We start from the raw sequence: 26,457 nt of genomic DNA on the forward strand, positions 1-26,457 counted from the left end.
TATTTGTTTTATAGATATTTTATTTAATATTTCTGTCAAAGAGGTTTTCCAAATAGCACATAACACTGTAACAGTCAGTTATTAAATAATATGAATCCTACTAGAACTACTAAAACAGAGTGCCTCTGCAGATTTAACCATCACTGTTTGTGCCATAAGAGGATATATCAATCAGCCAAATCTTTCTAACAGTCATAGATCAGCATATAAGAGGGAATATAAACAGCATTATGAGGCATGCTACCTATTGCAGAAATTAATAATCTGACATTTCACCTGCATTTTTTGCCTCTACTGTGATGTACAATGGGGATGCGGTGGCTCAGTGGGTTAGGACGCTGAGCCTATCGATCAGAAGGTCGGCAGTTTGGTAGGTCGAATCCCGAGTGCCGTGTAACAGAGTGAGCGCCTGTTACTCGTCCCAGCTTCTGCCAACCTAGCAGTTCGAAAGCACGTAAAAATGCAAGTAGAAAAATAGGGACCACTACGGTGGGAAGGTAACAGCGTTCTGTGCGCCTTTGGCGTCCAGTCATGCCGGCCACATGACCACGGAGACGTCCTTGGACAAGCGCTGGCTCTTTGGCTTTGAAACGGCAATGTGGCAATACCTTTCTATTTATATTCTTGCTAATTTATATAGAAATTTATCACTAGCCTTGAATGCTTTTACTTAGCTTATACTATGCTTCTACATGTTTGATATAGCATGTGAATCTATAATATGTCATATTTAGCTTTGGCAACATTATTAAAACGATCTTGAGTTTCACAAATATTTATTTTAAACACTATGTTCTCTGTCCCCCTCTTTTTTTTCAACTATGCAAATATATTTAAAAATAAACCTCTGGCATATGCTTCTCTCTTTCCCTATTATTTTCTTCTCTACCTCTTTAGTTGTGTTAATATGAAAAAGCATCGCATTTCTATTCATCTATAACTATTTGCGCTAACATTACAAAACCCTTTTTAGTAAGAATTCTAGAACAATCATTTCTTAAAGCCAAAAAGAACATATACTGTAGTTATTTCATTCTAAATTCTAAACTGCTCTATAAAGCCTCTAGCTTAAAACACTGCATTTAGTTCTTTTTTTTACGCTTATTTGTATAACCTGCTCTCCTAGGTAGCAGTAGCTGACGAGAGACCTCTCTAATCCAGAAAGTTTCAAGTAAATGCTAAAACGCATTGCTGCCAGGAGCAATACAGCCTCCTAAAGTTGTGGCCAAGCCCACAAATGGGGCAGAGTCGCCTCCGCAGACCTTTTAGCTAAGCTGCAGTAATGGCTCTAGGCACAGGTCACAATCTCCCAGTCCTGGTTGCTTGGTCACATCTGCAGTACCTTGTCACTGACCTCACAAAAGAAAGAAAGACTGGACTGCTTGGATGGCCCACATCCATTTACCGTATATACTTGAGTATAAGCCGAATTTTTCAGCCCACTTTTTGGGCGGAAAAATTCCACTTCGGCTTATACTCCAGTCAACAAAAAAACTTACCGAGGACTTTTGCGCGGCCGAGGCTTTGGTGCTTCCGGGATCGCGCGCACCTCTCCCAAGCCACCGCCGTCCGGAGACCTGCCGAAGTTTGGGGAGGTTTGGGGAGGTGCGCGCGCACCTCCCCAAACCTCCCCAAACGTCGGCAGGTCTCCGGACCTCCGCGCCCTGCCTGCCTGCTTCTTTCCGCTGCGGAAAGAAGCAGGCAGGCAGGGTGCGGAGGAACGGAGACCTGCCGACGTTTGGGGAGGTTTGGGCGCCTCCCCAAACCTCCCCAAACGTCGGCAGGTCAGGCAGGCAGGGCGCGGAGGAACGGAGACCTGCCGACGTTTGGGGAGGTTTGGGGAGGCGCCCAAACCTCCCCAAATGTCGGCAGGTCTCCGTTCCTCCGCGCCCTGCCTGCCTGCTTCTTTCCGCTGCGGAAAGAAGCAGGCAGGCAGGGTGCGGAGGTCCGGAGACCTGCCGAAGTTTGGGGAGGTTTGGGGAGGTGCGCGCGCACCTCCCCAAACCTCCCCAAACTTCGGCAGGTCTCCGGACGGCGGCGGCTTGGGAGAGGTGCGCGCGATCCTGGAAGCACCGAAGCCTCGGCCGCGCGCAAGTCCTCGGTAAGCTCCGGGCGGTCACTTGCTTCGCGTCTCCTGAGGGAAGGGGGGGCGACTGGAGCGGGCGTGTTTCCTCGCCTGCTGCGCGCCGCGATTTGCCCGGGGAACGCGCGGGCCCCGAATGGCAGCGTGGAGCGAGGAAGCGGACAGCCAGGGCTTCCCCGAGAGCCGCGGTCACACAGGGTATTCCTGTGTATTCAGGCTTGCAAAATGGCGGATTGAGCCTCTGCTGGCGGCAGAGGCTTGCAGAGCGCGGATCCAGCCTCCGGCGGCGGCGGAGGCTTGCAGAACGGCGGATCGGCTTATACTCGAGTCAATAACTTTTTCCAGTTTTTGGGGGTGAAATTGGGGGTCTCGGCTTATACTCGAGTCGGCTTATACTCAAGTATATACGGTAATTGCCCCGCGCACACACACACACACACACAAATACACACCCTAGGAAGCAAGTCACAGAAGCTTAACTGAAGAAAGTGGCAGGAAAGATGCCATGAAAATCTATACAGCGGAAAAGAAGCAGACAGGCTTGTGTTCCTCCAGCAGGACAGACATAATAGTAGCACGAAGAGCAACATTCGTTTTGAATTTACTCTTCTAGTGGCAATGCTGAAGAAAGATGAGTCGGGGTGTGTGTGTCATGTGGTCTATGTCTGTATGTTGGACAGGGAGACAAAAATAATGTTGCCCTTGTTTTGCTAAAGATAAGAGATTACATCCGCTTTGAAAAATATTTTTTAAAGAGCAACACTACAATTTTTTTCTACGCTTCCAGCTTGCTTCCACTAATTCAGGAGCTACAGTCATGGCCGAAATTGTTCGCACCCCAGAAATCTTTTCCAGAAAATCAAGTATTTCTCACAGAAAAGTATTGCAGGAATACATGTTTTGCTATACACAGGTTTATTCCCTTTGTGTGTATTGGAACACAACAAAAAAGGAGGAAAAAAAGCAAATTGGACATAATGTCAAACAAAACTCCAAAAATGGGCTGGACAAAATTATTGGCACCCTTAACTTAATATTTGGTTGCACACCCTTTGGAAAAAATAACTGAAATCAGTCGCTTCCTATAACCATCAATAAGCTTCTTACACCTCTCACCCGGAATTTTGGACCACTCTTCCTTTGCAAACTGCTCCAGGTCTCTCTTATTGGAAGGGCGCCTTTTCCCAACAGCAATTGTAAGATCTCTCCACAGGTGTGCAATGGGATTCAGATCTGGACTCATTGCTGGCCACTTCAGAACTCTCCAGCGCTTTCTTGCCATCCATTTCTGGGTGCTTTTTGACGTATGTTTGGTGTCATTGTCCTGCTGGAAGACCCAAGATCTCGGATGCAAACCCAGCTTTCTGACACTGGGCTTTACAATGCGACCCAAAATCCTTTGGTAATCCTCAGATTTCATGATGCCTTGCACACATTCAAGGCACCCAATGCCAGGGGCAGCAAAACAACCCCAAAACATCATTGAACCTCCACCATATTTCACTGTAGGTATTGTGTTCTTTTCTTTGTAGGCCTCATTTCGTTTTCGGTCAACAGTAGAATGATGTACTTTACCCAAAAGCTCTATCTTGGTCTCATCTGTCCACAAGACGTTTTCCCAGAAGGATTTTGGCTTACTCAAGTACATTTTGGCAAACTGTAATCTTGCTTGTTTATGTCTCTGTGTCAGCAGTGGGGTCCTCCTGGGTCTCCTGCCATAGCGTTTCATTTCATTTAAATGTAGACGGATAGTTTACACTGACACTGATGCTCCCTGAGCCTGCAGGACAGCTTGCATTCCTTTGGAACTTGTTTGGGGCTGCTTATCCACCATCCAGACTATCCTGCATTGCAACCTTTCATCAATTTTTCTCTCCACGACCAGGGAGATTAGCTACAGTGCCATGGGTTGCAAACCTCTTGATAATGTTGCGCACTGTGGACAAAGGCAAATCTAGATCTCTGGAGATGGACTTGTAACCTTGAGATTGTTGATATTTGTCCACAATTTTGGTCCTCAAGTCCTCAGACAGTTCTCTTCTCCTCTTTCTGTTGTCCATGCTTAGCGTGGCACACACAGATACACAATGCAAAGACTAAGTGAACTTCTCTCCTTTTTATCTGCTTTCAGGTGTGATTTTTATATTGCCCACACCTGTTACTTGCCCCAGGTGAGTTTAAAGGAGCATGACATGCTTGAAACAATCTTGTTTATCCACAATTTTGAAAGGGTGCCAATAATTTTGTCCAGCCCATTTTTGGAGTTTTGTTTGACATTATGTCCAATTTGCTTTTTCCCCTCCCTTTTTTGTTGTGTTCCAATACACACAAAGGGAATAAACCTGTGTATAGCAAAACATGTGTTCCTGCAATACGTTTCTGTGAGAAGTACTTGATTTTCTGGAAAAATTTATGGGGTGCCAACAATTTCAGTCATGACTGTATTTCTTAGTGCCCTAATATCATTTTTCAAAGGACAAGGAGAAAGAGTGTAATAACTATGCACAGATTCCTCCCCATAAACAATGGCTTTCCCTTGCATCCATGATACAATCCAATTTCAGGTGTAAATATTTATTAATTATTTATAGTTATTTATTATTCTGCTTAAACTTTCTGTTGTCTTCTAGAAGCACAGCTTTTTCCTGGTTTTTCCCCCCTGTTTATATAGCTTGATTGACTCTAGTCATTTCCAAAGTTCCTAATGTTCTATTTTTCAACCTGTTTTCAATTTATATCTTACATAGCAAATAATATAAATATTGAAATTTGCATTAACAGTTTTTGCTTTTCTGTTTCAAATGGGAAATCATATTATGCAGTTATTAAATATGTTTATAAATCTACTGACCATCGTGTTTATTCAAGTTTATTGAATCTGTATATAAATGGAAAGAGATCAGTCAACCTCTATTTCATAAAGTGTTTATTAAAATTTCTTGAGAAGGCTCTAATGCTGGAAAAGGTGGAAGGAAAGAGAAGAGGAGGGTGATCAGAGCAAGGTGGATGGGCTCAGCTGCAGTGGTAATGAATGCACTGTTAGAAGTACCAAAAGACCAGGTTAGGGACAGTTTGTCGTGGAGAAAGTGTTTCTATTTGGAGAATAAGAGTTGATGACAACTTGAAGGTTCATAATCAATGATTATTAAAATGAAGATTAAAATGTTATCTTGTTTATTTATAAAACATCATTTTTTTACAACAAAATTGTCTGAAAATCTGAAACTCAGGAACATAAAGTGGATTCGGAGAAACATGGTGAAAGAGGATGCCCTACATCAAATACAGGCTGTTGTATAATAGCAGTCAGACCAGTTTCCTACATCGTGTGCCAACAGCTCTCCATGTTCCAGCAGAGGAGGTGCTCTGAATGGAACATGTGACATTTGTGCACTACATACATGTTCTACTATGGAGCTACAGCTATTCAGCTCAATGTTTTGGCCAACCATCCTAGACAGTTTCCCTGGTACAAAAGTAAATTTTAACAAAAATTTTAATCTAACGATGAAAAAGAGAAACTAAACATTTAAAAACTGGCCAAAACGGATTAAGCAAAAGCCTTGTTCAAATAATGTTTCTGTAATAAATGCAAGTAGGCTGCACCAAATAATTGTATCTTGCCACAGGAAGAGGTAGATAAGTCCTTTCTCTGATCTTGTCAGGACTGTCATCCTGCTACCCCATGCATTGCCTGCTGTTAGCCTGCCATACTCAGTGGGGAGTGGCAAGCTGCAGGATGGGATGGGGCGGTAGCATGAGAGGAATAGAAACTATGCATTGTGCCCCCCAAGAGAGCCGCTGGCCGTCCCAAGGTCACACTGTGGAATGCAGAACCATCCAGCCCGCGAAGACAGGGACTGATACCCAAACAATTTGTTAACACTCAATTAGACACTTGTTCCCCTTCATGGATTACTGCCTTGTCGTGGCGAAGGGGCTTGCGTAATTCAATGAAGCTATGAGCTATGCCGTGCAGGGCCACCCAAGACGGACAGGTCATAGCTGAGAGTTCTGACAAAACGTGATCCACTGGAGAAGGAAATGGCAAACCACTCCAGTATCTTTGCCATGAAAACCCTATGGACAGTACCAAAAGGCAAAACGATATGACGCTGGAAGATGAGCCCCTCAGGTCGGAAGGCGTCCAATATGCTACTGGGGAAGAGCAGAGGGCTAGTACTAGTAGCACCAGAAAGAATGAAGCGGCTGGGCCAAAGCCGAAAGGACGCTCAGCTGTGGATATGTCTGGTGGTGAAAGGAAAGTCCGATGCTGTAAAGATTTTTTCTCCATAGGAACCTGGAATGTAAGATCCATGAATCAAGGAAAGCTGGACGTGGTCAAACAAGAGATGACAAGACTGAACATCGACATCTTAGGTATCAGCGAACTAAAATGGACAGGAATGGGTGAATTTAATTCAGATGACCATCAGGTATACTACTGCGGGCAAGAATCCCTCAGAAGAAATGGAGTAGCCTTCATAGTCAATAAAAGAGTAGGAAAATCAATACGGGGATACAATCCTCAAAATGACAGAATGATCTCAGTTCGAATCCAAGGCAAACCATTCAATGTCACAGTAGTCCAAGTCTATGCCCCAACCACCAGTGCTGAAGAGGATGAAATTGACCGGTTCTATGAAGCCCTACAGCACCTTATAGAAGTAACACCAAAAAATGATGTCCTTATCATCATGGGGGATTGGAATGCTAAAGTAGGAAGCCAAAAGATAACTGGAATAACAGGCAAGTTTGGCCTTGGAGTACAAAATGAAGCAGGGCACAGGCTGATAGAATTTTGTCAAGAGAATATGATGGTCATAGCAAACACTCTTTTCCAACAACCCAAGAGACGGCTCTACACATGGACATCACCAGACGGTCAACACAGAAATCAGATTGACTATATGCTCTGCAGCCAAAGATGGAGAAGCTCTGTACAGTCGGTAAAAACAAGACCAGGAGCTGACTGTGGCTCAGACCATGAGCTTCTCCTTGCAAAGTTTAGGCTTAAACTGAAGAAAGTAGGGAAAAGCACTAGGCCACTCAGGTATGAATTAAATCATATCCCTGTTGAATATACAGTAGAGGTGACAAATAGATTTAAGGAATTAGATCCGATAGACAGAGTGCCTGAAGAACTATGGACAGAGGTTCGCAACATTGTACAAGAGGTAGCAACCAAAACCATCCCAAAGAAAAAGAAATGCAAGAAAGCAAAATGGCTGTCTGAGGAAGCTTTGCAAATAGCTGAGGAAAGGAGGGAAGCGAAAGGCAAGGGAGAAAAACATAGATATGCCCAATTGAATGCAGAATTCCAGAGAATAGCTAGAAGAGATAAGAATGCCTTCTTAAATGAACAGTGCAAAGAAATAGAAGAAAACAATAGAATAGGGAGGACCAGAGATCTTTTCAAGAAAATTGGACAGATGAAGGGAACGTTTAATGCAAAAATGGGCATGATAAAGGACCAAAATGGCAGGGACCTAACAGAGGCAGAAGAGATTAAGAAGAGGTGGCAAAATTACACAGAAGAACTATACAAGAATGAGCTTAACGTCCCTGATAATCACAATGAGGTGGTCACTGACCTCGAGCCAGACATCCTAGAATGTGAGGTGAAGTGGGCCTTAGAAAAGCTGAGCAACAACAAAGCTAGTGGAGGTGACAGTATTCCAGCTGAGCTATTCAAAATTTTAAAAGACAGTGCAGTAAAAGTGCTACACTCAATTTGCCAGCAAATTTGGAAAACTCAACAGTGGCCACAGGTTTGGAAAAGATCAGTTTACATTCCAATTCCAAAGAAAGGCAGTGCCAAAGAATGTTCAAACTATCGCACCATTGCACTCATTTCTCATGCTAGTAAAGTCATGCTTAAAATCCTACAAGCTAGACTCCAGCAGTATGTGGATCGAGAACTACCAGAAGTACAGGCAGGATTTCGAAGAGGCAGAGGAACTAGAGATCAAATTGCCAACATACGCTGGATCATGGAGAAAGCTAGGGAGTTCCAGAAAAACATCTACTTCTGCTTCATTGACTATGCTAAAGCCTTTGATTGTGTGGATCATAACAAACTGTGGCAAGTTCTTAAAGAGATGGGAGTACCAGACCATCTTATTTGTCTCTTGAGAAACCTATATGCGGGTCAAGAAGCAACAGTGAGAACTGGACACGGAACCACTGATTGGTTCAAAATTGGGAAAGGAGTCCGGCAAGGCTGTATACTGTCGCCCTGCCTATTTAACTTATATGCAGAGCACATCATGAGAAAGGCAGGGCTAGATGAATCAAAAGTTGGAATTAAGATTGCCGGAAGAAATATCAACAACCTAAGATACGCAGATGATACCACTCTAATGGCAGAAAGTGAAGAAGAACTAAAGAGCCTCTTGTTGCGAGTGAAGAAGGAGAGTGCAAAACTTGGGTTGAAACTTAACATTAAGAAAACCAAGATCATGGCATCTGGCCCTCTCAATTCTTGGCAAATAGATGGGGAAGAAATGGAGGTAGTGACAGATTTTATTTTCCTGGGCTCCAAGATCACTGCAGATGGGGACTGTAGCCAAGAAAATAAAAGACGCTTGCTCCTTGGGAGGAAAGCCATGGCAAATCTAGACAGCACACTAAAAAGCAGAGACATCACCCTGTCAACAAAAGTGCGTATAGTCAAGGCTATGGTCTTCCCAGTTGCAATGTATGGCAGTGAAAGTTGGACCATAAGAAAGGCTGAGCGCCAAAGAATTGAGGCCTTTGAACTATGGTGCTGGAGAAGACTCCTGCGAGTCCCTTGGACTGCAAGGCGTTCAAACCGGTCAGTCCTAGAGGAGATCAATCCTGACTGCTCTTTAGAAGGCCAGATCCTGAAGCTAAAACTCAAATACTTTGGCCACCTAATGAGAAGGAAGGACTCACTGGAGAAGAGCCTAATGCTGGGAAAGATCGAGGGCAATAGAAGAAGAGGACGACAGAGAATGAGGTGGCTGGATGGAGTCACTGAAGCAGTAGGCGTGAGCTTAAATGGACTCCAGAAGATGGTAGAAGACAGGAAGGCCTGGAGGAATGTTGTCCATAGGGTCGCGATGGGTCGGACACGACTTCGCAGCTAACAACAACAAGACACTTGTTGAAACCAGGGAGGAATGTGGGAACAAGGTAGAAATTAACCATATGCTTTGGGCATGAAAAGCTCAGGTCCAGCTTTGCTTCTTTAATAAGCACTTGGCTTTAGTAAAGTATACTTTAATTAACAATGGACCTGAGAGTCTTTCTTTTCTAACTGACCAAGTTGGGATGGTTGACAGATCTTGCAGTGAAATAGAAATGCCTTCAAGGATGAGGACATTGTAGGAACAGCTATAGATATGAATTCTATCTTTGTTTACCTACTTGTATTATGTATGTAGAGATCAATTATAGGGGGGCATATCCAATATTAAGGACATTGTGCCTCCATTCAGGTTTCCATCTTGCTCTGCCCAGAGGCAACAAGGCTTGAGTAAAACTAAATCTCCCTGTCAGCGCTGTAACACTGGATGTTCCTGCTCTGACAACTGATGGAAATTGCAACCATTTTACTTTGCTTTTAACATGCTTTTTCTTCTGTTTAGAAATTAGGCTTTGAAGGGGGGATGGGTTGAATGCTTGAGCTCAGCTAGCCATAATAACAATGCAGCTCCGTGGGAACTCAAGGACACAAACTGATAAATGTTTTGGAGGGCTGAGGAGCGAGCTCGTGCTCCTGGCTAATTGGAGAATGTGATTTATGACTGGTTTGTGGGGGTGGGACTTGCAATTTGTTACTTTGTATCTGGGAGAAGGGAATCTAGTTTTGGGTTCAATTATGTAGTGCCGATACTTTGTTTCCTGAATAAAATGTTCTTTAAGGAAGAATTCTTGCCTTGAAGTTCTTTAATGGGTTTCATCTGACACTCCCTTCTATAAGGCATATGCTGTATGCTGTATATGCTGAAAGCATGTCTACTGCATATGAAATATTATATCATCAACAAGTTTTCACTCCATGTACTGAAGAATTCCATGGAATTTTCTTACCAAATTCTTATTTTAAAAATCAGCACAAGAGCATTCTGAAACACATTTCAGCTACTATTACAGATTTTCCCTGCACATCCTCCCAGTAGGCAGTCTGGGATGCATTTTAGAAATGAAAAAGAACTTTCATTTGGAGTGATGATGAGGCTGAACAGCTCCAGATCCATAATGAAAACTGGAAGATTATCAGAGGGAGCTTTACTCCATCATCTGGAATTTGCTCTATGTGTCCCTGACCTTGAATAAAAATAAATGTAATTTTTTAAAAAATATATAAATTTTAACAATGAGAATTCACCAATACACAGTAACTGAACCCACCTTCATAGGAATCAATTCAATTACATTTCTTAAAATGAGTTATGGCCACCCACTCCATTAAAATCTGGGTGGTTGCAAAATACAAAAAGCAGTTGGAGAGTTGAGGTTGTAAAACAATTTAAACAGTTATATATAAAGAAGGCAGCCCAAGCTAAAACAACCAGAACAATAAATAGTATCAATACGACAAGACTCCACATATACATTAACTAACACATTAACTCTAGGCCTGGGAACAGAGCCATGTCTTAAGGGCTTTCTAGAATCCCAGTAATAGTGGCCATCTATATCCAGAGTGGGGGGGACAGGGATTGTGTTCCAGAGGGTGGGGGGAGCACAGAAAAGACACATTTCCTGGATCCCAGAAGGTGACAATGTTTAATTGAGGGAAACTGGAATGTACCCACTCTGTCTTAAAGTACTGATAGGAAAAAATTGGAGAGCGTAGCTACGGCAGTAGTATCTCAAAAAAAAGCAAAGAAATTTCTGCACCTAGCATGATCATTGCCTGCAAAGGTTTTATTTCTAAAAGAAAAATTAGTGCTAAAATCTCAGCTCTTCAGGAAGAAAAGATGGCCTTGGCAAGACATTTATTTCCCATAGGCATTTACAGCGAAGTAAAAATGAGCAGTCACATACTTTTAAAACTTTGTTTCTATGCACATCTCCATACTCACAAATATTTAATAGGGTTTTTAAAAAGCACGTGGCAGCATTTGGAGCCCACAAATGTAGTACTCTAGTTTATAAACATTCCTTAACTTTTCTAACACAACCTACATTTTCCCCGCATTTATAATGTTATATAGTGGAATGTATCTTGTACTCCTATTTTAGCTGCTGCTACACTTACACTCTATTAATTACATGTTCCTCCTGAGCAGCAATTGCATTTTGAAGGAGCAGTGATTCATCTGATACACAAAAAAATACTACAATCTAGACCCTGTCTTGGTTGCAATAACAGAATAGGCTTTTTCTAAAATATCAAATAGTCCTTTAAGAATATGGGGCTGCAGCTTTCTTTGTTTTTGCTAACACAAGCACAAAGAATTATTAGAATGACTAGAAGGAATCCACTACGGAAATAATTAATGGAAGCAATGGATCATGCAATGCAGAGCAAGTGTTTTCACCTGTCTGCTGTACTATAGATGTCAATATATTCTCATCTTGTTTACTATCACCTAATGTACATGATGAACAGATGTCTGGCAAAATAACATCTTGCCTTAAAGTATTAGAGCTCATGATTCTATGTAGATACACACATTCTATTTTAACTCAGTACAAAATAACTATAAACTAAATGATCAGGAATTTAAAACAAAATCCTTTAAAATAATGGAACACCATGTTTTCATTAGAAAAGATGTTATCTATTAGCAACATTACCAAAAATGGCATAATAGTGTTTGTCCATATAAAAATAGTACATTAAGTAGCCTTGTGTTTTAATCTTTCCATTTAATCTCCATCTTATTTCATTAAAATTATTCATTCTCCATTTAATTTCTCCAAAGGTTGATTTTTTAGAACAACAACAACAACAAGTTAATTATAGTGTTCTAATTTATTCAGCCAAGAAAGTGCAAACCTCTTATAAAATTCAACATAGATTTAATTTAACAAAATTCTTCTTTAGGAAAGTTTACTCATGTGTTGTGGTTTCTGCAATGTCATTGAGGCTATTTAATGTATAAATCCATAGAGAAAACATAGCTCCTAGATGATAGAAAAAACAAAAGCAAAAGGATAGGCCTCACTCAAGTCTTCACAGGGTTATTATTCTGAGAAAGCATCTAGAACACGCCTGTGAGAAATTAATTAATTAATTAAACAAATTTATACAGCTACCATCTTACAAAAGAAACTCTGGCTGAGGAACAAAAACACCTTCAATTGAAAACAATAAACTGCACTGAGACCCCAATAAACACATCGGTTCAGGTATTTCCAGTGGTGGGATTCAAAGACCTGAACAACCGATTCTCTTATTGGATGCAGGCCTGGTCCTCCGAGGCCTAGATCTGACTTCTGGAAGTGGCATCCATGCACTTCCAGCAGGCCATTCTAGGCCTGGGAGGCCTCCTCCAGGCCTCTGAGGCCTAGTATGGACTTCCAGAAGCAGTGTACATTCAGCCAGTTTTCCGACTCAGCAAAATTTAGCTACTGTTCTGTTGAACCAGTGCGAACCGGCTGAATCCCACCACTGGGTATTTCTCAGCGAACAAATCAATACTGAAAGGATTCTCTAGAATTATATAAAAAAATCATTAAAGTTCATTTTTTGTAGTTTAAAACCATTACTTCTTGCTATCTTTTTGTATGCCCTTCAATTATCCCACAGTTACTACGCCTGAAGCTGTTTATAAAACTGCACATGTATTCACTATCTTCCCTGTTCTTCTGTTTATTGAGAACCACCAAAAATACAAGCAACTGCCTCACATAATAGTTAAGCAACCTCTTTAAGACTTATGGATAAGATAAGCATATGATAAATTGTAGTTTTACTGCTGCATTCATTAGGATTCCAAGTAAAAAAATGCCATACACATGCAAGAAACATCTCAGAGATTAAATCTTACCAGGATTCACAAACATTTAATCCTTATGAGCCCTGACCACACCAACTGATTATTTTAAAAGAATGGAAGCACTGGTTCAACTTTCCCTTCTCTTTCGATCTTCAATTTGTTTAGTCCTATCCATGCAATTCCCAATATCAAAAGTAATGCAGAAAATAATTTAGAAGCACTCATTAACTAACCCCCAAATTCAAAATTAATATTGTGGGTTAATTGTGAAATATTAACTGAGAAATGTATCTTCAGCTCTCTAAATGTTCACAAAGGACAGAGTATCCCTTCCATGCCACATTCTCACAAAATGGTCAGTTGAGTAAGCCACTATCCATCCTTATGTACCAGTAGTGCATAAATGTTGATGGTCAATCAGGGAGCAGACACTACAAAAGAGTCCATGAGGCTATCACTTACTACCTTTTCCGTTTTTGCCCTTGGACAAGAAAAAAATGTGATGGGTTTCTCATACATAACACCATCACTACAGGTTCAGCAGGAGGACCTAACCCACAACTATAACTGCAGGAGGAGGATTAGAGATGCTTAGAGAAGGCAGTTTTAGTGGGATTTCTCTATAATAAATGTTTGTTTGTATGCTTCCTGCCTGCATTCTTTTTACAAATAACTCAAGGTGGTGAACATATCAAACATACATTCTTCCCCCTATTTTCCCCAGCACAACAATCCTGTGAGATGAGTTGGGCTGAGAGAGTGAACGGCCCAAAGTCACCAAGCTAACTTTCATGGCTAAGATAGGACCTTCAATTCACAGTTTCCTGCTTTCTAGCCTGGTGCCTTAACCGTTAGACCAAACTGGCATAAATTCTCTATCTTTGACATTAGAAGAACTTCTAACCTTTGATAATTCTTTAATCCTAGTTCAGGTTGATTTGGGGAACTATGCTTAGGCCCAAACAATTACAGGGTTATTTTAGCTTAGAGCTCCTATGATTATAATCAAGTGGATTATAGTATTTTCCTGAGAGGCTATATGTCTTCTCCTCTTGATTTAGTTAACCATGTTGTAAAAATGAGAGTATCTAATTGTAAAAGAAAGGAAAACTGTTTCCAGCCAAATATTTTTAAAAAAATATTTGTCACCAAATAAGCATGAACATCACAAAAGAAAACAACCAAAAGGTTATTTAAAAGGCAGGGGAAATTTTATTATTCTTTTTATTCATTAACGGGGATTGCAAACCTGAATAGGCTTAACCGGGAATAAGCTACAATTGGATTGTAGCAGACATACATAGGATTGCATTCATTTCTTTTAATAAGTTCAAGGGGAGAGGTTCTGAAATTCAAGGAAGTTCTTAATTTTATAAAATCTCTGGTATCATTGACCATGGTGTCCTCTTAAATACCCTAGTAGTGGATTGGATCTTGGAAATTCTTGTTATGCAATATAATAGTTCCAGTTCTCCCTCTCAATCATACCCAGCAGATGAAATCAAGTATTGGGAGTTAGGATGGTCTGGATACATTCCCCTAAAAGAGTTTGTTAGAACTGTATACATTTGAATATAATTTTGTCTTGTTTTATTCTATTTATTTATTTTGTTGTATTTGTGAGATGTGTTAGATGTGTTAAATATTCTATGAATAGGAAGGTGGAAATATTGATTATGAGGATGAGGACGACAATGGTGATGATGATGACGATGATAACAATGTTCTGCATTTGGATTCCAGTTCTGCAAGTGGTAACACGATCAGTTACAAATCATATTACCAGATAAAATTTCAGCTGAAAAATGTCACAAAGCTCATCCTGGTACTGGCTCTCATTTTACACCTATTTGTAACACAAAAGGTCTTCATTTAGCAACTGCCTTATTTACTGTTTGCAGTCATCAACAGTGATGAAGAAATAACATCAGTTTTCATATTTATGACATTTGCAGGTATGTAAAGCAACAGAAAGTTGAAGACAGATCATAAGGACAATTGTTGTTTCACTTACCCACCACTTTGCTTAACAAGTGGGTTGCTGGTCCCAATTGTCATTGCCACAAATAGAGTTGGGACTGTATTTGTAGGTGTGGTAACAAGGCAGCTAAGTCAACTCAAACATTCACTAACAATTAAAGTTTGGTGACAGAGATGTGTCTTTACAGATTTTCTAAATACAATCAATAAGAGCATGAGTGTCCAGCACAACTTCAAACTGATAAAATAAAATCTGTACCATGACGTCACAACACATGCTCAACCTTTATGTGCTGGTATATAACATCATGATGGAAGTAGAAAAGAGCCAACATATACATTTTGACATCACAAGTCCATTTTGCCATTTGCTTCCCTCAAGAGTGGGGGCCAAATTCAGTTCCTGCAGGAGTGCATAGTAGTGTTCCAAAGGTCTCGTGAGATCAATTTATTTATTTTTTCTGCTCAGGGTACTCCAGCAATGAAGTTTTTTCAAGAAATTGTTAGAATCTCCTAGACCTTTTTGTAAAATTATCTAAGATGTCAAGGAAGTTACTTCTATATACTGGGGGGAAAAGAAAAGGGAAGCCATGTATAGCAGAGGTCCCCAACCTTTTGGGCATCAGGGACCAGTTACTTGGAGAGAGGTTTTTCCGTGGACCGGAGGGGGCATGGTTTTGCGTGCTGCCTGCCTCCCGCGGATGGGGCTTTGCTTGTTTGTGTGGACCGGTTGCTGGCAGGCCGTGGCCCGGTACCAGTCCATGGACCGTGGGTTGGGGATCTCTGATGTATAGCACATCATATTTTGTACCCCAGCACTGACTGTAAGCCCTACTGATTACAGATTTCTTTATGGGTAGTCTTCACCTGTCCCTCTTTTCAGATAGATGGCCAAATATTTAAATATGGCCAAATATTCACAATAAGGGTAGGCAAGATTTCTGTGCACCTAACATTTTTATTTTATTCCATTTATATCCCGCCCTTCTCCGAAGACTCAGGGCGGCTTACAAGCTTAGCAGTAGCCTTCATTTGATGAGCTATTCCAAGGAACGTGTAAAGATACAGGAGCAGTATCAGGGGCACAGTCTAATCCTTTTCTCCTTTCCTATCATAATTCTTTCTTGTCTGAAGGGAGCCTGAATGATATTGTTAATGTCAACTAATTTATTTATTTATTTTATTTTTAATTCCATTTATATCCCGCCCTTCTCCGAAGACTCAGGGTGGCTTACAAGCTTAGCAGTAATTGTTTATATATATATTGATGTCAGCAAACCATGGATATCTTTTTGAAAAAAACTGCTGTTTCAAGTGTGTTGATAACAATTTTATAATTCTGAAATGCAGAAACCTATTAAAATTCATTTCCGAGAAGCCAAAAAACCATGAATATAATGAAATGGCATTGTATATAACATAAATCCAGTGGAAATTAACAGTAGCATAATCACAGCAAGTATTGCATTCCGGGTTATCCTCTCCTGCTTGAAAACTGGTTATACAATTAAACAGAATGAAAGAAAAGAGAAACTGTTTTATGATTTTTTTTCTGAGACTGGTCTTCAAAAATCACGCTGCCTTTTGAGAAACAGAATCCCAATGTCATGCCGGGAAATGTGTGTAGACTAGAAAATTAACTTCTCAGTAAATATCATGTAATTTTAGACAGAAGGATGGAGGGAGTAGGAGAGTGATTCTCAATGGCTTTGGTTGTATTACACTTTCCTGAAAAATTGAAAAGGTTCAATTGACAGTGGTATTAAAAGAAACAATTAAAGTTTGTGAACTTTCAACAGTTTGCCTACAGAAGAAGTTACCCTCCCAAAACTAGGCTGGAGATGAGGCCACATATCTCCTGATTTTAATGCATTAATCTCAAGCATAAGTAAGTAGCTCCTGAAAATAAAAATAATATATATAATACTTAGTTAATAAGGAACTTTTAGAAACCTGCAGGGGGAGTTCATTCTTTTCACTTGAAAACATATGCTCAACATTGAGGCATTTCTTTTTTAAAATAAAACTAAAATGGTTTTCATTTTTTTGCATCAAGAATAAAAAGGTAGGATATGTACTTTGTTGTAGAAAAAGTAATGGGATAATACAAAAGAAAAATATTCAGAGTTGTCATTGGAATGTCCCACATTTCTAACCTGCAATTTCCTCTCTAATATTGATTTAGGAAATGAAATGTTTAATTGTTAAAAAAATTATATGTTCAAAGATGTAATATTCTAATGAGTCAAGCTAAAAGGGAAATTCTCAAACCAATTTGGGAAGGCAGAATTCCTGTATTGCACAAGTTTAGAAGATTTGTTTCTATACCATTTCTGCATATAAATAAGACTTGCCATTATTCCAGTAGAATACATTGAATTAAATAGATATTTAGTTTACAGGCTCAGTTATAAAAGGTTTTATGAAAGATATTTTTAGGTGGCTACTATGTATTATCTGTTATTTTGTTTGGCATATCAGAGCAAAAGTAAAATCTCTTAGTTCTAATATGAGCTTTAATCGGTATAAACTGCACGGGGTGGGGTGGGGTATTTCATTAAGTATAAACTGAAATTTATACATTGCAATAATTTTTATACAAAAAAATTGAGAAAAGTGTCTCATGTACTTACAGATCCAAATGAATAGTCAGATAATTACTGAACAGATTACTGAATTGTTAAAAAGCAAGAAAAGAATGTTCTCATTATAGCTTAATATTAAAAATATTGAAAATTGTGCTGCAAATTACACAGCAGTTGCATAATAATAAATGTAATGTTTCAAACTATTTTGCAAATAAGGAATTTACCATTATTTTATCAATGTATTGAAAAAGAATATTGTGGTATGAATAACCACACAATTTACAAATATTACCTGGTGTTTTAAACCTTTCTAATGACAAAGTAATAACTTTGAATTTATATTCAATGCAATATATTATGCAATATATTGTATACAAGAGATTGACATGTAGTCTGAAAAAATGTTTGACCCTGAATAGTTTCTTGGTAAGAGGTACCTCAGACAAAAATGTATTTAAGCAAGAAACCCAGTAACCCTAAATCTCCTATTTGTCATATAAATTGGCAAATAGAACTAAGGACAGTTTCTCTTTTGACTGTAAGAGAAAACTGTTGTTATGGACAAAATAATATGTGGATAATTCTTTCTCCCTCTCCTCATACCATTTTTGTTATTAACCAGTGAGAAAAAAAGCCTCCTAAATATATAAGAAATGAACTCACCCCCACTTCCTATGGCATGTTTGGAATGCCAAAGACAAACCAAACTCTAACATTCAAAATATCTCTCTAAACCAGCTGACCTTCTGCCAATGCATACATTGGTTTCCGTACCTCATAATAGCTTCTCAGTTCAGGGCACTCATGACACATTCAGAGTCAGGAAAACATTTAAATTGCCCTAACAAGTTAGACATAAGATCCAGAAGGTATTTTTTTCCCATGGAAAGGAATAGAGTAGGATGAAAGAAGAATCAGCAACATTCAGTCTCTCAGTTCAGACCTTAAAAAAGTACTGGAATGGGTTTTTGAGGGCTAATCCCTGCATTCATTTTATCCCATCACTGGGACTTCTGACTGACTCACAAGACATTTTCCAATTTCCCTGATATCACTGTTCCTCAATAGTCCATCCCCTCCCGCCCTGCTTTTATGGCTGGTCTGTTGAGTGACTTCAGTTACCATGCACTGCTGAGTAATCTCAGCTTGAATATTACAGTATTCTAGCTGTTACTGTTGGGAGTGAGTTCAGAATGTGGCTGTGTTGACAGACGTGGCCCACCAACTTGGAATTGTGACTAGGGCAATTGAAAAACTAAAGAGATCTCTGATTTATTTCCCGGAGAGAGAGAGAGAGAAGTGAAATTTGAACAACTGCATGTTTTTCAAACTCTGTTTCTCTGCAGATCTCCACACTCACAAATACTTTATAGGCTTTTTAAAAAGCACATGGCAGCATTTGGAGCCCACAAATGTAGTCCTCTAGGTTATTAACATTCCTTCACTTTTCTCCTGCATTTCTAATGCTATGGACTGATTATGTGGCTGGTACTATTTAAACCACAGCTAGCATCATATTGTATTAATTATAGGTTCCTCCTGAGGAGCAACTGTATTTTGATGGAATAGCGTCAGCATTTGATGCACAAAAATATTCCAGTGTAGATCTTGTCTTGGTTGCAATAAGACAATTCTCTTTATTTAAAATTATCAAATAGCCTTCAGAGATTTTCACTCTAAACATGAAAACATACAAAAAGTGAGTTGTGCACAAGCCTTAGAAAGGTAGGATATTTTTTTTATGGAAAGAAAACAAGCACTCCCCATATTTCTCACATTTTATTTTAGGTTACAGTATTAGCCAATGATTATACTACTTATTTTCCTGAACATCAGGCTTTGGGATAATCCTGCTTGTATATTTGTTAAAGCTATAGGAAGAACTCCCCTGGCTTTTTTTTAATAGAGGAGCATGGAGCTTAGTTTTGATGTTGTGCCCAGTATTTGCATATTGAAAAGAGCATGGGATGTCCATGCTGGTCCTGATTTTAACATCCCCATCTTTCCATGCTAGTTTTCGTTTGAGCAGTATTGTCTGGCATAGAATTCAATCATGTTCACATGAACTCTCCAAAGCCCAAGGCTTCTGCTTTATCAGAATTCCTATTTGCAATACAAACAGAAGTAGCGGAGCATAGGGATTACCAGAATGGGGCCAAAAGTATCCCTCAGCATACTTTCCTTTCTTCTGAAAATTATGAGTTTATAATATTGTCAATCTAATATGTAGAACAATTTGAAAAAAAGCTTTCTAATTGCATGAAATAATTAGAGCAAGTATATATAAAAAGTGGGTTGTGGCACTGACTATTTCTGTTCAGTGTCCTAGTCAGTCAGTTATGGTCTTCTCCAAGACACTTAATTCCATCCTCTCTGTCTTCAGGTTCCCCCTGCAATCCAAAGTCTGTGGCCATTGAAGACACTCAAATAATGCTCTTCTTCCTAGCTCTAGAAGCACAGTTTATATTTAGAAGTGGCACTAGCGTTAAATATTATTAATATTTATAATATTCTCTTCTAGCCTTTTAGCTTGAGTTTTATATTTAGCCTAGCTCTCCTTCTTTTAAACAGTTTCTTGGTTGTTTTCGTCAATTTCAGTCTTTGAGTGAAATAAACTTTGAACGGAAGTGACACTAATTTTTCACCAGTTTATTCAGAGGTAACCCTTTCCTTAAGAGATCTTCCTGAGGACAATTTCTGCAAACCCTGGTTTTTTTAAAAAAAACTTAATAAAGCCTTGCAATATATAGGGCATGCTGTTTGGCCATATATACTGAGAAAAAAGAGAGATTGTCTTTTTGACTCTTTTGGGATGAAAACATTTTAAAAAGTGGATACTAAAGATTTGTGTAGCTTTAAAACTCTTGTCACTTAGACAACAAATGCCAACAAGGTTAATCTGTCAGCAGGAGAGAAACCAAGCAAATGAATTAGAAGAATTAAATTTGGCCTGAAAGGCTAAGCAGTTACTTGGCTGTGAACTTCACTGAAATCTATGAGACTTATTTCCAAGGAGCCAGGCCAATGATCAAATCGTTGGTATGTGTACAGTATATTCCCCTAACAAAACTGGCAACTAACAGGACCAAGTACAAGTACAAAAAAAGGACCACATAATCACCCTTGGAAATAACTGCATAGTCTCTTTTATTTACACGAACTGCACAAGTTACAGAAATGATTGCATAAAATAATATTGATTTGCAAATCAAAAGGAGGCTGCAGTGAAAATCAGCTTAAAAAACAACAAAGATTGCAGGGCATGGAAGCCACTCCTTGTTTTAAAAAGAGGCAAAACCATGTGAAAACTCAGCAATAATTGTAGCAACTGATTGTAGCCCCTGTGCAGGAATCAGACATAAAAATGAAAAAGGGACAAAGACCACAGATTCTGGAGTACAAATAATAAATTCAGACCTGAATACGTTTGGAAGAATGAGTGCTTCTAATACTAAAGTAGTGAGTGCCATTATAACAGTGAGTGCTGTACAAACTTTTCAAAGTGTAAAACAAAACTGAATGAAACTGAACTTAAGCAACGCCAGGGATAACTGCATTTCCCTCAAATATATTTTTAATTGGCTTTGGATCCAGATATTCAAAAAATTAATACCATTAAGGTATCTAATGGCAGCATTAGCGTTTGCCTTCATATCAACATTCTGAAAACCAGAGGCTTTCCATAGATGGGATACACAATACAGTAGCAGAAAAATGTTTTCAGTGTTAAGACAACAGGGAGCTTTTAAACCACAACTCAAATAATGAGAAGGATGACGTTACCAATTCACAAGCAATGCTTTCTTAGAATAAAATAAGATGGTCACTTGATTTTTTTAATATTTGAAGACGGTGGGAAATTCTATATTTAAAAGTTTCGAAGGGCTTGAAAAAAACAATGCTGAAGGGCCAGCGCTCGGGGCCGCATGTACTGGGGCATCGTTAAAGCAGACCGAGGGCAAAGCCTCAAAACTCCATTCTCTGCTAAACTCTAGTGCAGGGGTCTTCAAACTTGGCCCTTTTATGACTTGTGGACTTCAACTCCCAGCATTCCCCAACCAGGCAAGCTGGCTGAGGAATTCTGGGAGCTGAAGTTCACAAGTCATAAAAAGGCCAAGTTTGAAGACCCCTGCTCTAGTGGGGTAAATCCTGAGCGAGGCCTGGAGGACCCAAGCTGAGGCAGACGGCGGGTCCGGTACTACTTCTCGGGGCAGGAACTCGGCGGCTCTCAAACAGTGAAAGGGAAGCCCACCCCCGGCAAGTCTGCCTGGGACTCTGCAAGGCAGGAGGGACGCTTCCTCGAGGTAGCGGTCAGTTTCTTCGCCCGTCAAAGAGCGCCACTCTAAGCTACAGGCAACTTACCAGCCCGGAGGCGAAAAAGAAGACGGCGAGCAGAGCTAGGCAAGCGCCAATCACGATGAGCAGCAGGAAGACAAGCAGCGGGTGTTGTTGGCTCATACAATAGTACGACTCGTAAAGCCAGTCGCGGTGAGGGCGGCGGCGGCGGCGGCGGCGGCAGCAGCAACACACGCACAAAGGGCCCCGCTTCGAGCCCTCGGGGGCCCCGCAGCCTTCGGCCTCGGCCGGGGCGTCCGCAACGCCGCGCTCCAGCAAGTACCGATGCCGCCTCATCGTTATTGGGCTGGCACCGGAGCAGCCGGGAAAGAAAGAAAAGAGCTCAACTGCTCCGGAGCAGCCGGGCGCCTTTCTGGGTTTGCTCCGCGGAGCGCGGAGAACGGCAGCAACACCACCGGCAACCCCGGGCGGCTCTGCCCAAGCATGATGCGGGAGCGAACCGAGGAAAGCGGGCGCACGGGGGCGCGGTGGTAATAAGCGAAGCAACTACCCCTCGCCTGGGGACATGCCCGGGCCCTTCCAGTAGCGGATGGAAGATAAGCGACCGAGCAGCCGCCCGGTCCCGAAATGATACCGCCGCTGCCGCCTGCAGAGCCACTACCGCCGTCCAACCTCGGGGGAGGGGGGGGGAAGAGGAGGCGGGCTCCCTCTCCCCTCCCTCCGCCTCCCTCCTCTGCGCTCGCAACTGGCTGCCCTCCTGTCGGCAGCCGGGTTAGTTAGATAGAGGCTGGGCTGTCAGCCTATGGGAAACCTGGTATGCCCGAAGAGGGTTTGCATCTCGGAGGCATATGCAGAGCGCAGGTGGCCGGAGAGGCGAAGCGAAGCGAATTCGGGGCACACGAAGGAGAAGCCGGCGCTCAAATCTATCTGATTACCTTCCTCGACTTACATTTTTTTTTTTCTGAGCGGATGCCCCGCGCTCGAGAATCCGGGCTGCTCAAACGCAATTTTGATGAGGAGATAGGAGCCTAAAACCCTCGTCCTTTTCTTTTTCTTTTTCTTTTCTTTTTATTAAAGAGTTTTACAAAAACAAAATTTTACAATATATCCCCAAATCCCTCCCACCCCAAACCCACCCACTTCCCCCCCCCCACTTCCCAGAGCTAAATACAGGATTATAGTTACAATAATCATAATCTAAATAAAAATTATGCATAATATACAATTAACCAAATTCATAATGTGCTTTAACTCCCCTTTAACATAACTACAAACAACGTACCAATAACAATATCCCACTAAAATCTACTCATAAGCTAAATGGAACTTTTTAGTCCCATATTTGTTCTGAATATAATCTATCCATCCGGGCTGCTCAAACGCAATTTTGATGAGGAGATAGGAGCCTAAAACCCTCGTCCTTTTCTTTTTCTTGTGAAATACTGGGTTGTACAGACCCAACCGGTATAGTTGAGCAAATGTATCCACTGCTTAATTAGTCTATTAAATTGATAAGCTTACCCTATCCTATAACTTACCCTAAGCATTCGGCATCAAAGCCTTGGGACACAGATTTATGAATTTGTTTCTTTAATATAAGAACAACTTGCTCTCCTTCGATTTTATTTTTGTTTAACCTTTATTTAGAATATAAGTAAAATCTTAATTATCAGTACGTCTTGCCTCCAACTACTGGAGCTAATCCCTATCTGGGACAGTGAGAAGACGCCAGAAAGCCTCAAAGATTATAGCTAACTTCCACTTCGCTCATATTGAAGGATGATTTCATTTACTTACTTATTATATTGAAGGAGACTGAATCCTAGTACCTGGTTCTGTGCTTGAAAAATCAGGATATTGTTTCCACCATGACTTGCTTGGCCACTCCAACCTTGAGGTTTTTCCCAGATTTCCTCAAATTTTGATGCCAGAATTTTCAGAATCATTGCTTGGGAACATCTTGAAATGAAGCTTGCTACTAAAATTGGAGTCTTTGGTATTCTCTGAGCTTGATTCTTTATTTGCCAACGTTTCATTAGATAACATCAGTGCTCTTCTCTTGAAAAAAATAATCTTCCTCCTTTTCACACCATATAAAACTGACCAAGCCTGTTTTATCATTTATATCTAAAATAAACAGTTGATCGTATAAATATCTTTCCAACTTGGACTAACTTAGAATTGGGAGCTAGAATAGTCTACTGAGTAATACAAGAACTATTTTTTAAAACCCACGGGAAGGTTAGGAATTCTAACATCTAAAAGCAATATTGTCACTTTCTTTGTTTTGATTTGATTTCCTTCCTTGATCCATCAATTGAGCACAAAAAAGTATATGGAGGCAAAAATGTACAAGACCCTGAAGGTACTATAACGATAGAGACATTCATTTAAAAATCAATACTTTGGAGCCTTTTCCCCAAACTATTTGTCTGATCAGGCAGCTGAGCAACACCAAAGTTATTCTACAAGAACATAATACATCAACATTATCTTTTTAGGTATAATTCTTGTTAAAAAAAGTTTAAAGGAAGATTAATACAAACCAATGTAAAGTTAAAAAAAAGAAATCAAAGAGAAAGGTAAAAGTGCAAGAAAGGCAAAAAAAGCAAAAAAGGAAAGAAAAAAGATAACGAAGTAGCTTCCAACTTTCTTTATAGCCGCCCTAAGTACAATAATAAAATTACCTCTTCCTGTATGGTTATAAAATAACTCTTCTTTCTATAATCTATGCTGTCTAATCTCAAAACTATAAATCATGAGGTTTTTTTTTCTTCTATTTTCCCAAAAAGTCTATAAAGGGTTTTCAGTAATAGTAAAGATATGTATTGTCTTTTCTCTGATCAAAGAGGTCAGTATGACTATCTCAGCAAGTTCCATTTCAGTTCACCAACCATTCCTCTATTGTGGGTAATGCCAAATCTTTCTATCTTTGGGCATAAAATAATCTTGCCACAGCTTTCTTGTATGAAAATCAAAGTCCTATAACTTTTTTCCATTGCTTGTCCATCAATCCCAAAAGAAAACCTCTGGTCTCAATGATACATTAATCTTTACAATCCTCTGAATCAGTATATGTGTTTGAATCCAAATTTGCAGCTTTTTTACACATCCGTTAAACATAATAAAATGTCTCTTTCTTGTTCACATTTCCTACATTTGAACTGTCTTTATTCATTCTAGATAGCTTCTCTGGTAACATATACCAACAGTGCATCGTTTTATAAAAATTCTCTTTAAGAGGATAACATAGTTTAATTTTTAAACCTTTTAATCACATTTTTCCATTTTTCCGTGTGGATAAAATAAAATTAAACCCAAATTTTAGTTCACTGTCATACGTTCTTGCACTTATTCTTCTGTTTCAAATTTCAGTAAAGGTTTATATGTTTTAGCAATTACGTGGTCATCATTGTTACATAATTCTATTTCAAATTCAGTCTTAACAATGTTCAAAACTACATTTGTTTGTCTACTTTAAATCTTTCTAATAATTGTGAATGAGAGTACCACTGACAACTATATCCCTCTGCCACTAGTTCTTCTCATTATTTCATTTTATACTCCCCTTGACAAAATTTTAGTATCTCATTATAAGTTAGCCATTTGTGTTTGCCTATTACTTCTTGTCTATAAAATGTTTATTGTGCAGAAAGCTACAAAGGTGTTTTGGGGTAAAACCTGGGTTTATACCTATTCAATACTCTCAATATAGTACATCTAATATAATGATTTTTAAAATCCATATTAACCTTGACTTTATTGTACCATGCCACCCAAATCTCAGGTCATGTCCTTCTAACACCAAAAGCCTTGTATTTCTCAGCAGCACCCACGCTTTCATCTAAACGAAACAACAAGCTGCAAAATACAACTTCAAATCAGGTGAATCCAATCCTTCTCTTTTCTTTGCATCTTTTAATGCCTTATTCTTACTTAACTCATGTTTTTCCCCAACACACAAATTTAGATATATCCTTCTGTCACTAGTTAAAAGGTGGATCAGTTGTCAAAACAGATATTGTCTGAAACAAAATATCATTCTAGGCAAGACATTCATTTTTGTCACAGAGGTTCTCTGCTGCAAAGACAGTTGTAATTTCTCTCATTTTAACATACCATTTTAACATACCATTCCATGTCTTAACATAGTTATTTTGAAATAACACACAATTCGTATCTGTTATAGTGATGTCCAAACAGTTTACCTTCTTCTCAGTCGTAAAACCATTTTATCCATCAATATTGTTTGATTTTCTATTTTCAATTTTTTGTTAATATCTTCTGCTTATTAATCTTTAAAGCTGCTAATGTACCATTTTTATTTGCCCATTCATATTTCAACTCCCTTTAAAGGAGCTTCTAGAACGAACACAGCCACCTGCTAAAGTTGTTAACTTATAAGTTTCTTTTTTAATCTTTACTCCCACAATCTTCACATATTGGCTTATATCTCTATTCAGTACCAAAATAAAGAAGAGAGGAGGCCGTGGGCAGCCCTGCCTTCTTCTTTTTTGTATTTCAGTGGGTTTTGTTAGCTCTCCATTAACCATCATTTGTAGCTTCTGACAAACGCGAATCTTATCAATTT

At 39.7% G+C, this 26,457-nt stretch overlaps 1 protein-coding gene across 1 annotated transcript in view; it reads right to left on the reverse strand.

The window, feature by feature from the left end:
* The window catches only part of ADCY2 (adenylate cyclase 2), a gene marked incomplete at its 5' end in the record, with an annotated part of 156,214 nt that extends 134,012 nt beyond the window's left edge, over positions 1 to 22,202 (reverse strand). The window contains one exon of the mRNA XM_081324024.1: positions 21,933 to 22,202. Coding sequence (XP_081180150.1) covers positions 21,933 to 22,202 — 270 coding nt within the window. The remainder of the gene's footprint in view (positions 1 to 21,932) is intronic.
* Between the last annotated feature and the right edge of the window lie 4,255 nt (positions 22,203 to 26,457).

This window comes from Vipera berus (assembly GCF_964194415.1).
Source record: "Vipera berus genome assembly, chromosome: 3".
Classification (NCBI taxonomy): domain Eukaryota; kingdom Metazoa; phylum Chordata; class Lepidosauria; order Squamata; family Viperidae; genus Vipera; species Vipera berus.